The sequence below is a fragment of the Monodelphis domestica genome, chromosome 2 (genome assembly GCF_027887165.1).
Source record: "Monodelphis domestica isolate mMonDom1 chromosome 2, mMonDom1.pri, whole genome shotgun sequence".
In the NCBI taxonomy this organism is placed as follows: domain Eukaryota; kingdom Metazoa; phylum Chordata; class Mammalia; order Didelphimorphia; family Didelphidae; genus Monodelphis; species Monodelphis domestica.
In genome coordinates, this window is record NC_077228.1 from 116,283,522 (window position 1) to 116,296,618 (window position 13,097).

The 13,097-nt window shown below is 35.5% G+C and overlaps 1 protein-coding gene across 4 annotated transcripts in view; it reads left to right on the forward strand.

Moving 5' to 3' along the window:
* SYT14 (synaptotagmin 14) overlaps positions 1-13,097 on the forward strand; it is a 310,069-nt gene that overhangs the window by 206,504 nt on the left and 90,468 nt on the right. For all 4 annotated transcript variants that reach the window (XM_007481333.3, XM_056815880.1, XM_056815881.1 and 1 more), the window contains 2 exons: positions 1,133-1,404; positions 9,506-9,955. In XM_007481333.3, coding sequence (XP_007481395.1) covers positions 1,133-1,404; positions 9,506-9,955 — 722 coding nt within the window. The remainder of the gene's footprint in view (positions 1-1,132; positions 1,405-9,505; positions 9,956-13,097) is intronic.

The window sequence follows — 13,097 nt, forward strand, 5'->3', positions numbered from 1 at the left end:
TCACACCTCAACTTTTGCAATAGCCTTCTAAGGTCTTCTTGCTTCAAATCTCCCTCCTGCCTATAATCCATTCTCCACTTCATTGGCCAAAGTGATCTTCCTTTTAAAACATTAGTCTGTTCATATCCCCCTCCCCCAGTTAACTATGGTAGCTCCCTATTACCTTCAGAATCAAACTATAAAATGTTAGCATTTGAAGTCCTTATATCCTGCCCCCTTCCTTCCTTTCCTGCCTTTTTATACTTTACTCTCCACCATGTATTCTACAGTTCAGCAAGAGTTATCCTTCTTGTTGTTCCTCTCACATTATACAGCCTCCTCTGATTCTTTGCCTTATCTTTGACTATCCTTCATCCCTAGAATGCTTCCCGATTTCACTTCCATCTGGTGTTTTCCTTGACTTCCTCCGAGATTTCACCTTCTTCTGGAAACTTTTTCCAGTCTCTCTGCCCCTCCAGTCCTACTCAAATAGAGCCTTCTCTCAAATTGTCTTCCTTTTATATCTCATGTATGTTCCTGGTTAGAATGTGAGGTCTTTGAAGTCAGGAACTATGTCTTTGCATTTCTTTGTATTCCTAGAACTTAGCACAGTGCTTGACACATAGTGCTTAATAAATGTTTATCAAATAATGGTTTATCAAATCTGCAGATAACACAAAGTAGAAAATCATAGCCAAATGCAGAATCAGGGTGCTACTCATTTGTGCATGAGTTTACATGTGAACAACAGATTATAAATGTGAAGTACATTTGGGTTATAATAGGAATTTTAGCCTTAAAGGAGAAAAAAAAAGTGGTTCCTTCTAGTAAAAAAAAAAATCCTGAATCTCTGTGTTGGTTCGACATTGTTTTAATTGTTTTTTGTCTTTTTCAGTGGAACAAAAAAACTGTCATTTCCCCAAATTCTGTTTTACAGGTTTAGAGGATTAGATGGAGATGGCTTTATCTCTCCTCAGAATTAACAGAGAAGAAACTGTATCTATATATATCTATATATATATGTATATATATATATATAAATATTATAGTCCAAAATGATGTGAAATTTTTCAGTGAAATCTTTTAATCATCTAAGTCTGCCACATATTATATTAAAATTTTAAGTATAACGAGAATTCTCACTCATTCACAGCAAACTGCATTCAAAGAATGAGAAGAACACCTCCACTGGATGAATTGCAGCCACCACCATATCAAGATGACAGTGGCTCTCCACATCTCTCATGTACACCTTCAGAGATTGGTGACAGTAAATGTGAATTTTCTCACTGTAGCAACAGTCCAAGATGTTCATACAATAAATGCCCAAGCGAAGGAAGTACAGGACATGAAATAGAAAGTTTTCATAATAAAGGCTATGAAGAGGATGTGCCCAGTGACAGTACTGCTGTTCTTAGCCCAGAAGTAAGTAAAAGGGTACATAATGTTTCCTTATGGTCTTTTGGGTAACAGTATAGCACTGTGCTGGCAAACCTATAGCACATGTGCTGGAGGGAGTTGCTCCCTTTCCCCTCTCTATGTGCGCCTAAGGACATTTCTCATTTCACCTACCCCCCTGCCCAGCAGCTCAATGGGAGTGCTTCCTCACTCCCCTGTCTGAGGGGGCTCACATGAAGCATGAGGGTTATAGTTTGGTCATTCAGTCTCTAAAAGGTTTGCCATCAGTTGTATAGCACCTTGAGTTTATTTGATCTTGTCTTCGATAGTTCATTGTCCCAAATTACATCCTGACATACTTGGCCAAAGCCATTTAATTTTATGGCAGAGAGTTTTATCTTTCTAGTATCCTGGAAAGCTGAAAAGTGAGCAGTTGGGGGTGGGGGAGACAAGATTTTATAAATAGGCTTGCCAACATTATTATTTCCTCTTTAAAATAAGAATGTCATTTCCTTGATATAATGAATTTTGGCACTATTCATGTATTGATATCTTCAAGAGTAATTTTTTCTTTTTGTGAATTACATTTCTAACTCATAATGAGCTTAAAATAAAAGTGATATTTTTACATCAATATAAATGGATTTCATTTTCTTTATTTTCATGATAAGGTTTGAATTCGTGGTAAATTTGATTTGAGAGATATTTCAGTGTTTTTTGTTTTTGAGACCAGAGAAATGTAAGATATTTACATTAGATTTTTAAAACTATTTGGAAAGAATTGGTGGTGGGGAATTCTTTTCTGTAGGAATACAGCTACAAGTTTTATTTCTATTCCTTCTCCCTAACAGTGTCTTCAATTAATAATTTCCCATTACAAATTAAACATATATCATTGTGGACATTGACTCCTAACATTTAAAGAATAATTTTCTAAATAAATGAAAAATATTCCTTGAAGGCTAGAAAGGACAGTAGACCATGAGTAACAAGACCTGGTTTCATAAGTTCTAAAATCTTAAAGTTTAAGACTTTCATGAGAGATGCTATGTACATTTAGGATTTCTCTACCAATCAAATTTGGTTCTCTAGACTTTTTTTAAAACTCTGTGGTAGGTATCCAAGACCCTTTTTGGTTAAGTTCTAAAGAGGGAGGTGATGGGTGACTGAATATACACATACTTAGTCAACTCTACATGAAACACATTGGCTGTCACATGAAATAACATTAAATTCTTGATTTTTAAGTTTTTTATGAAGTTTGCAATAATTTTTAGTAGATAAGACCTTTCCTCAAGTGTCAATGACTCCTTAAAATCAAGTTTTTCATCTTTTGTATCTATCTACCTCTCTCTGTGTATATTCTCTCACCTTCCTAGAGTAGATGCTTCTTTAGAAATGATAGGAGCAAAGATTTAAAGATGAAAGGGATCCTGGTACCTAAAAATTCATGGTGAATCCAAACCCTTCATGAGATGTAACCTTAGGGAAATTACTTGACTCTTTTCAGTTTCAGTTTCCTCCTGTATACAGTGGGGATATTAAGAGCACCCCCCTCCCTGGGTGGTTGTGTGAATCCAATGAGGTAACATATATATAAAGTACTATAAAAATGCCAGCTATTATAATTGAGTCACTCACCCTTTGTTCAGGTTTTTTGTTGTTGTTGTTGTTGTTGTTGTTGTTGTTGTTGAGTTACTACTTCTTAACCAGGGCCTTCAATTGGCAGTTTTCCATTAAAAAATAAAAATGGGGCATTATGAATATTTGTAACTCCTGACAATTGGAGAATGATTCTTAAAAATTAAAAATACCCCCTGATGTGATAGTATAGGTTTAATAGAAAGGGCAGTGACCAGGAATAAAAAGAACTAAGTTCTTATTCTACCACATATTAGCTATGTGACTTCAGATTATCAGTTTCCCAATCATTCAACTGTCTTTCCTTATTTCCTAAAGGGAGCTAGGTGGTTCTGTTGGATAGAGCTCCAGATCTGAAGACAGGAGGTCCTGGATTCAAATTTGACCCTTAACACTAATTAGCTATGTGACCCTAGGCAAGTCACTTAACCCACATTGCCTAGTTCTTACCATTCTTCTGTCTTAGAAATGAAACGACTGGAAGTAAAAGTTTAGGGAAAGGTTATTATGAAGATCAAGTGAGAAAATATACCTGAAATCATGTTGAAAATCCTTTTAAAGATGCAATATTACATAGTAATGGTAGAGGTAGAGGTAGAGACCAGGCCTCAAAGCCAGGAGGACTTAGGTTCAAGTTCTACTTCTGACACATAGACCCTAGACATGTCACTTAACCTCTGGATATCCTAGATAATTTTCCAAGATGCCATGTTTATAGAAATGTATTAACCTATACTGATAGAGCTAATTTACTCCTTGGGCATCGCATATCCTGATGAAATAACAGATGTCCACATTCTATCCCCATCCCTAAATAACTCTAAAATTCAAATCATCATCATTACTATTGATGCTATAATTTTCTTATTAAAATTTATTAGAATAAAATTATTTTGTCAGGTACATAAGCTTAAAACTTTTACATTCAAGATTTCATAACTTTCCCATAGAAAACAATATTTTTGAAAGTTAGCAGTAGTGTTTAAATAATCTATAATTTCATCAGTGTGGATGCACAAGACAATCTGTAAAATTTAGTGACCAAAAAAATCATTGCCTTAAAGTAGTCAACCTGATAATGAATATCCTCAAACTCACTGTAGAGTAAGTCTGATCCTTGGGCAATAAACATCAGTCAACTAACATTTATAAGTGTGCCACTATATACCAAGTACTGTGCTAAGCCCTGGAAATAAACAGAAAGGCAAAATATTGTTCTTGCTTTCAAGAATATATATAATCTATTGGGTAGCTCAGTGAATTGAGAGCCAGGCCTAGGTCCTGTGTTCAAATCTGGCCTCAGACACTTTGTAGCTGTTTGATACTGGGCAAGTCACTTAACCCCCATTGCCTAGCCCTTAATGTTCTTCTGCTCTGAAACCAATACAAAGTATTGATTCTAAGATGGAAGGTGAGGGTTTAAAAAAAAGTATATGGTGAATGACAGGGGAAAAAAACATGCAAACAACTATGTTCAAATAAGATATATACAGGATAAATTAGAGGGAAGGCATTAACATTCAGGAAGATCAGGAAAGGCTTTTTACAGAAACCAAGATTTTAGCCTAGCTTTCAGGAAGCCAGGGAAGCTAGGAAGCAGACATGAGATGGGAAGAATCCAGGCCTGACCTAGCAGTACCAGATTTTAAACTTCACTATAAAGTGGTGATCATCAAAACAATATGATACTGGCTAAGAAATAGAAGGGTTAATCAATGGAATAAACTTGGGATAAATTACCTCAGCAAGATAGTATTTGATGAACACAAAGAATCCCAGCTTTTGGAACAAGAATCCAGCATTTGACAAAAACTTCTGGGAAAACTGGAAAACCGTATGGGAGAGATTAGGTTTAGATCAGCATCTCACACCCTATACCAAGATAAATTCAGAGTAGATAAATGGCTTAAATATAAAGAGGGAAATTATAAGTAAATTAGGTGAACATAGAATAGTATACCTGTCAGATCAATCGGAAAAAAAGAACTTAAGACCAAGCAAGAGAGAACATTACAAAATATAAAATGAATAATTTTGATTACATTAAATTAAAAAGTTTTGTACAAACAAAACCAATGCAACCACATTAAAGGGAAGCAAAAAATTGGGGAAAATTTTATAACAAAAACCTCTGACAAAGGACTAATTTCTCAAATTTATAAGGAGCTAAGTAAGTTGTACAAAAAATCAAGCCAGTCTGCAATTGACAAATGCTCAAGGGACATGAATAAACAGTTTTCAGATAAAGAAATCAAAACTACCAATAAGCACATGAAAAAGTGTTATAAATCTCTCATAATTAGAGAAATACAAATCAAAACAATACTAAGGTACCACCTCACACCTAGCAAATTGACTGATATGACAGTAAAGGAAAATAATAAAGGTTGGCGGGTTTGTGGCAGAACTGGAAAATTGCTGGTAAAGTTGTGAATTGATCCAACCATTCTAGGAGGCAATTTGGAACTATGCCCAAAGGGCTTTAAAAGAATACATACCAAGTCACTTAATGCCCATTGCCTAGCCCTTAGCACTCTTCTGCCTTAAGACAGAAGGTTTAAAAAAAAAAAGAATGCATACCCTTTGATGCAGCCATACTGCTAATAGGTTTGTACCCTAAAGAGATAATAATGAAAAATGTTTGTACAGAAATATTCATAGCCGCACTCTTTGTGGTGGCAAAAAATTGGAAAATGAGGGGTTGTCCATCAATTGAGGCATGGCTAAACAAATTGTAGTATCCGATGGTGATGGAATATTATTGTGCTATAAGGAATGATGAATTGGAGGATTTTTATATGAACTGGAAGAACCTCCAGGAACTGATGCATTGTGAAATGAGCAGAACCAAGAGAACGTTATTTACAGAAAGTGAAACATTGTGAAACTATGTAATATAATGAACTTTACTAATACACAACAACCCCAAGGAACTTCTGAGAAGGAATGCTCTCCACATTGAGAGAAAGAACTGTGGGAGTAGAAACACAGAAGAAAAACAAATGACTTATCATTTTTTATATGGATATATGATTTGGGGTTTGAGTTTTAAAAGACTGCTATATTACAAAAATTAATAATATGGAAATAGGTATGTGATAACATTTATATAACCCAGTAGAAGTGCTTATTGGATTTGGGAGGAGAGATGTTAGAGAGGAGGGAAAGAAAATGAAATATGTATGGGAAAATACTTTAAAATTTTAAAAAATGTTTTTAAAGAATCCAGGCCTGAGAGATAGCCAATGAAAACTCTTATTCAGGAGATGGAATATCCTAAGAAGAAAAAGCAAGGAGGACATTCACTGGGTTATAGGATATATTGTGAGGTGTTAAGATATAAGTCAGCCTTTCATTAATCAAGTGTGTGCCATGCACTAGAAATTAAAGAAAGACAAAAAATACCAGTCCCTGCTCTCAAGGAGCTCACAATCTAACTGAGAGACCCACATGCAAAGGATATATAAAGGATAAAGGGGAGACAACTAACAGAGGAAAGGTACTTAGTATTAAAGGGGAACAGATAAAATTTACTGAAAGAAGACTGGAATGGTAGGAGGGAGCCAGATTATGGAGGGCTTTATTACCAAATAGAGGATTATTATGTTTGATCCGAATGTCAATAGGGAACCAATAACATTGCTCTAATAGAGTAGCAACATTGTCAGGGATGCATTGTAAGATGATGGATTTGACAAGCTGAATGGAAGATAAGTTGCAATGGAAAGAGATTTGAGTCAAGGAGAACAATCAGCACGCTACTGTAACAGCCCAGGCAGGAAGTGGTGATGGCCTATATCAGGGTGGTAGTAGTTGTAAGGGCTGCTATTTAGGAAAGATGTTACAAAAGTTGAATCAATAAGACTTGGCAAGTAATTGAATATGAGAGTCGAGAGAGAAGGAGAGCTGAGATTATTTTGGGGGCCTGGTTGAGAGGAAGGATAAATGGTGCCTGCCACAGCAGTATGGAAGTTGAGGAGGAAACCTAATGAGTTTGGTCTTGGATATGTTGATCTTAAGATATCTAAAACTAAATCTACTATCCCATCATCCCTATGATATATAGTCCAACACTGGATCCATACTTGAAACTTTTCCAGCTTGGTAGTTCATAGTAAATATTCCTTAAGCACCTACTGTGCCCCGGGGTCACCTCCACACCATGATGAAGCATTGGAATAAGCCAAATAATAATAGCATAAATATGTGTATGTATATTTATACTGCTTATGTACATATATATATATATATATGTGGGGATAGAGAGATATTACTGCTTTGAAAGCTAAGCTTTCAAGTGCTCAGCCTTGGAGTAGCTGAGCTTTACAGTGTAGACAATACACACAGGGCAGATTGATATAAAAGGAGAGCTGAAAATCATTTGGTTTAGAATCTTGGCATCTGACTCCAGATCATAGCTCTTGCACTTGAGTTCCTTGATTTTGATTAAGCCACCCCACATCCCACACACTCGTATGTGTGTGTGTGTGTGTGTGTATGTGTGTGTGTGTGTGTGTGTGTGTGTGTGTGTGTTTAAAATAAGAGTTGAAAAGTCTAAATTTTCCCTGAGGACCTTCTCAACTCTAAATCTACAGTATTATGATCTGCTGATTCTAAGGTTAAAAAGAAGTTAGCTTCCACTATCCCAGATAACTGATTGAATAAACATTCTAACTAGAAGGGCAGAAAATCTGGTGTAAAAGTCTGACATCTCTGTAAAAGCACCTATTTAGAATTAGCACTCACCTCATTCATTCTATATACCCACCTTAGTTCTGGCTGCTAACTATTGCATAGGATCATTTCACAGATTCAGATGAGGCTATTGAGGCAGAGCAGTTGAACTCTGGGGGCCCAAAGGTATATCTGTTGCCAGAATCCCAGAGGAAGTTATAAGCATCTCTCTTATTCTAGCACCAAATAGAGATACCTATATAAAAACCAAGTGGGATCTAATGGCTGGGCTAGTAGATCTTATATTGTGATTATAGGATGTGTGTGTTGATAAGCTAATGTAGTTCTCGGGATTCCCATCTGTGTTCCCTCATTTTGTGACTACGTCTATAAGAATGGCTTGTGCACTGAATTTTGCTGTAATCTGCATAGTTTTAGGCATATTACACCAAAGGCCTTAGCAATGACTATGTCATGGAATAGCTAGGTAGCACAGTGGGAAGAGTGTCAGCCCTGAAGTCATGAAAACTTACCTTCCTAAAGCTCAAATCTGGTCTTAGACACTAGCTGTGACCCTAGGCAAGTCCCTTAAGGTTATCTGCCTCAGTTTTCTCATCTATAAAATGAACTGGAAAAGGAAATGGCAAACCACTCCAAAATCTTTGCCAAGAAAACCCCAAATAGAGTTGTGAAGAGTCTGAAACAACTCAACACCAACTGTATGTCACAAAGTCAATAACAGCTTCAACAATTACTTGTTTGCTAAAACCTTATGATCCCTTCCTATTCAGTAAGCATCCACCTCGAGTACACTGGTGTCAGAAGTTGTGGAACTCTGGCAGTTAACAGACACAGGATCCTGACAAAAGGATATATTGGTTTATCTTATTTTTTGATCATCCTTTCCCCAGGAGTCTTTTCCACTTCTGTCAGACCGGTCAGAATACTCCACTGCAAATGTTGGTAAAGGAAAATCATGAAAGGCTAACAGTTCTGTCTGACATTCCTAGGATGCCCAGTGTGATTGGAGTAATCCTTAATTAATTAATCCTTAAGAGAAGAATGGAAATAAAAGGAAGATTTCCTCTATTTGCTAATAAAATTTGTTCCATTCTTTTCTTGCAACTTTGTAAACCTTTGAAATTTTTTCAGTAAGAACTTTATGAATTTTAGAATCTCTTACCACTAATGAATTTACAAAGATGTTTGTTTTTTAACAATTGTTAATGAAAATGTTTTGGTAATTTGTTATCTATATTGCAAAGAGTTGTGTTTGGAGGAAAATTTTCTGGGACCAAAATGTCTAAACTTTAAAATTAAATTTCCTTTATTTTTCAAGTCTTGAATGTTTTTTTCTTATTAATAATGATGATACTTCAGGGCAGTCCTTGAAAATGAGATCCAAATTTTACTATATTTTTACTTCTTGTAAAATTCTCAACCCTGATTGATAATAAACTTACTAATATGATCATGATTTCAAAATCAAACTTCGAAAGTTTGCTAAATTTTACACATTTTTATTTACAAAGATATCCTTCCTTTTAAAATTGAAGTTTTGAAATATGAAATTATAATCGTTTTTAAGCTAATATTTTGGGGTATCTTCAGTGCTTAGATAAACTACATTGGCCTACTAGATATATTCTTTTGTCCTTTTTTGTAGTTGACTGACAGTCAAATATGCCTTCTTCATTGTAATGAATTAAGGTCTCATTTATATAACTAAGTTTAAGAAAGGTCATGCATATATTTCTCTAAGAGATTGATAATAGGACTTAACAACTGAAGTATTTGAATTTGTTTTTCTTAGGATGTATCAGCTCAAGGATCATCTTCACAACTTCCTAAACATTTTGATCCTGAGCCAGAAGCTAAATATGGCACCCTGGATGTGACTTTTGACTATGATTCACAAGAACAGAAGCTCTTAGTAACAGTGACAGCTGTCACAGACATCCCAACATATAATAGGACCGGCAGCAACTGCTGGCAAGTGCACCTTGTTCTTCTACCTATAAAAAAGCAGAGAGCCAAGACAAGCGTCCAGCGAGGGCCATGCCCTGTCTTCACAGAAACATTCAAGTTTAACCATGTTGAATCTGAGATGATTGGAAATTATGCTGTTCGTTTTAGACTTTATGGCGTACGTCGCATGAAAAAAGAAAAAATTGTAGGGGAAAAAATTTTTTATTTAACAAAACTGAACCTTCAAGGGAAGATGTCACTACCTGTGATTCTGGAACCTTCTTACAGTATTTCCGTGAGTATCTAGCAAAGTAGCCTCTGAAGAGGGTACTGACATGTGGACACACACATGTATACATTTACATATGTGCATGTATTATGTATGAATACTGACATATATGTATAATATACACATAGAAAACAAAATATAGACTATATAAGACAGGCAGACTAGGTTAGTAAATAGTAGACTGGACTTGAAGTCAAGAAGATGGCCTGGGTTCAAATTCTTCCTTACCAGCTGTGTAGACATGGGCAAACTACTTAATCTCTCTATTAGCCTCAGGGACTCTTCAGATAACTTATAAATGAATTGCTGTCCACATTAGTTAAATGAGTTCCCGTCCTTTAAAAAACAAAATGTCCTTGACAAATTTATATACATAATACAAATACAAGAATATGTATGTATATATATATATTTATATGCTACCCATCAATTTTTTCAACCTGTTATCCATATGGTAATGATCCTATTCATACAATAATGTCTTTTATTTTATAATTTCAAAATTCTAGGTAGTTAAGGAAAATTACTTTTTAACTCAAACTGCTCTAGTCATGTTTTCCTTTATTATTGTTGTTGTTGGGGGTCTTTTATTTTTTATTATGAAAGAATTTTTATGAATTAGAATGATATTTGAACTTGGCTCAAGGTAATCAAAGAATATTACAATGTCTAATGAATGTGTGGCAATGGTGTTTTTTAAAACCAGGAAGCATTTTTTAAGTTTTGCAAATTAATGTATAAACTACATCTGACATAATTCTCAGTAATTTTATTTTAAAATTTTGTCATTTCCTGGCAAAATCCTAGAATTGGCAAACCATGTTAGCATATGCTTTCAACTATATCAGAGATGGGTACTTTGTAGATTTTTTTCACATTGATTGCTAGTTAGATTGTTGAATTATGCAAGGGGATATTATAAAAGAGGTATAACTCAATTCTACTCCAGGTCTGTGACAGAAAAGAGAAGAAAATATAGACTTAAATTAAAGCAGGTGAGATAGCTGGAAGACCTTTTTCAGCAACACACAGTAAATATTTATCAATACCTACAAGTGCCTGGATAGGATATTTGCATGCCTTTAACAAGTTTTAAAAATTGTACTCTCTGTGCATTTTAGTCCAATCAAAGCATTAAGAGCCTTTATGATACCTCTTGAGATTTCACTTACATCAAAATTAATATATTAATTTCACAGAGAGTAGAATTATATCACATTAACATGCATTTATAAAACATAACATTAAAAAATATTCTTCAAGGTCTTGGAGGAGGCCTTAGCCAAAGATGTCTTCATTCCTCTGCAGGCTGTACTGTGTGATAATTAAAAATTACAAAGGCAGTAATTCTGGGTATTAAATTAATTTATTAATTGGCGTGGCAAAACAAATTTGGTCAAATGATTCTCTTGATAATCAAAGACTGACATCCCCTCACAGAGATGCATAAATACAATTTGGGATCTCATTATTCAGTACCTTCCTTGGACATCCCAAGATATCTCTAATTGGTAAGTAGATAATGAGGAGGTGGGCTATCAAGACTTTCAATTCTTCCCCATTCCCTGGTGATGGCGAGCCAGTCAGTCTCATGTTCCCAAACTACTGAGGAGAAAATTATAACTATACCTCTCCCAATGATTCTTAATGAGTGGTCAAATGACTCATTTGGGCTCTGTATGGGTACATCCAACATAAGCTAGTTCTCTTTATAATGGCAGATCTCACAACTCTCACATAATTTCACTTTCCTATCTCTTCTGTGATGGGAGAAATTCTTTGGTTTGGGCATAAAGGAACGCAGTAGAGAGACTATGGGCCTGATTGGTACTTCTGTGTCTAAACCCAAACAAAGAAATAATTCAGCATATATTAGAAATAAATCTCAACTGCCAGCTCATCTCCACAGAACTTTTTCTGTCATGCTTTTTTGAGATCTAATATTAGGTGGCTACATAACTTTGTCACCATTCTGATATCTAATATGAAGAGAGCATCAGGCCAAATGAAGGAGACACAGAGATAAATTTGTCAGCAATGTATTAAAGATAGCTTGAGGTAGTAAAGAAGCCTGGACTTAGGAATCAGGAGTCTTGAGTTGAAGCTCTGGTTCTTATTAGATGCATTACTTTTTACAAATCACTTTGCTTCTGAGTCTTTTAGTTTATCTATAAAATAAGGAGATTGGCTAAGTCATCTCTAGGGTTTATAAAGCAGTTGTCTTCCCCTGGAGATTACAGTCCAGTAGGGTTTATAAGCCTTGTACTCAGATAACCATATTAGAGAATATGATACATGTCAGTCAGTCAGAAGGCATTTATCAAACTCTTACTATATGTCAGTGTGCTAAGCTTTAGAAATACAAAGGAAAACAGAAAGTAAATAATTTACTCTTAAGAAATTTTCATGAGGAAAGATGAGACATAAAAGGGGCCTGAGAAGGGGGTGGAAGATGGAGAAAGTTCTCTGAGTAGGGATATGGAAGATGAGCCTGGACCACCTCCTTCTTAAATTAGAGACTCTCAAAAGAGCCATCCAGCCAGATGGTGAAGACACAGGGGAAGAGGTCTCCAGTGGGAGAAGTAGCCCAGGAGTGGAGGAAGCATTCAGGTTAAAGAGGTTTCAATTGCATGGCAGAGAAAGCCTGTGGAAATGAACCAACAATGCAGTCTGCAGAGGGATAAGACCAATAGAATCAAATGTCATTGAAATTTTGAAGAGGAAAATATTTCCACCCCAGAAGGATCAGGGAAGATTTCATGGCATAAGTGGCACCTGAGATGAGTGAATCATTTGAAGGTGAGTAGAATATCAAGAAGTGGAAATGAACAGGAAAGGCACTCTAGGCGAAGTACAATGGCAGAAAAGGCTGGGAAGTGTTCCTAGAACAAATTGAGTGGTTCAGATTGATTACAGAATAAAGTGTTAGAAAGAGTGCAATAGAAGATAAAAGTTGCAGAAAATTTAGGTTGAGGCCAGTTGAATATATAGTCCTCAGCACAATGTGTAGACACTTAATAAATTCTTGTTGACTGAGCAGGATAAGGAATTTGAACTTCATTGTATAGAAAATTGTGAGATATTAAAGGCTGTGATCAAGTCTTTAAGAAGATTAATCTATTAGTATGAAAATGGTATAGGGAATAGG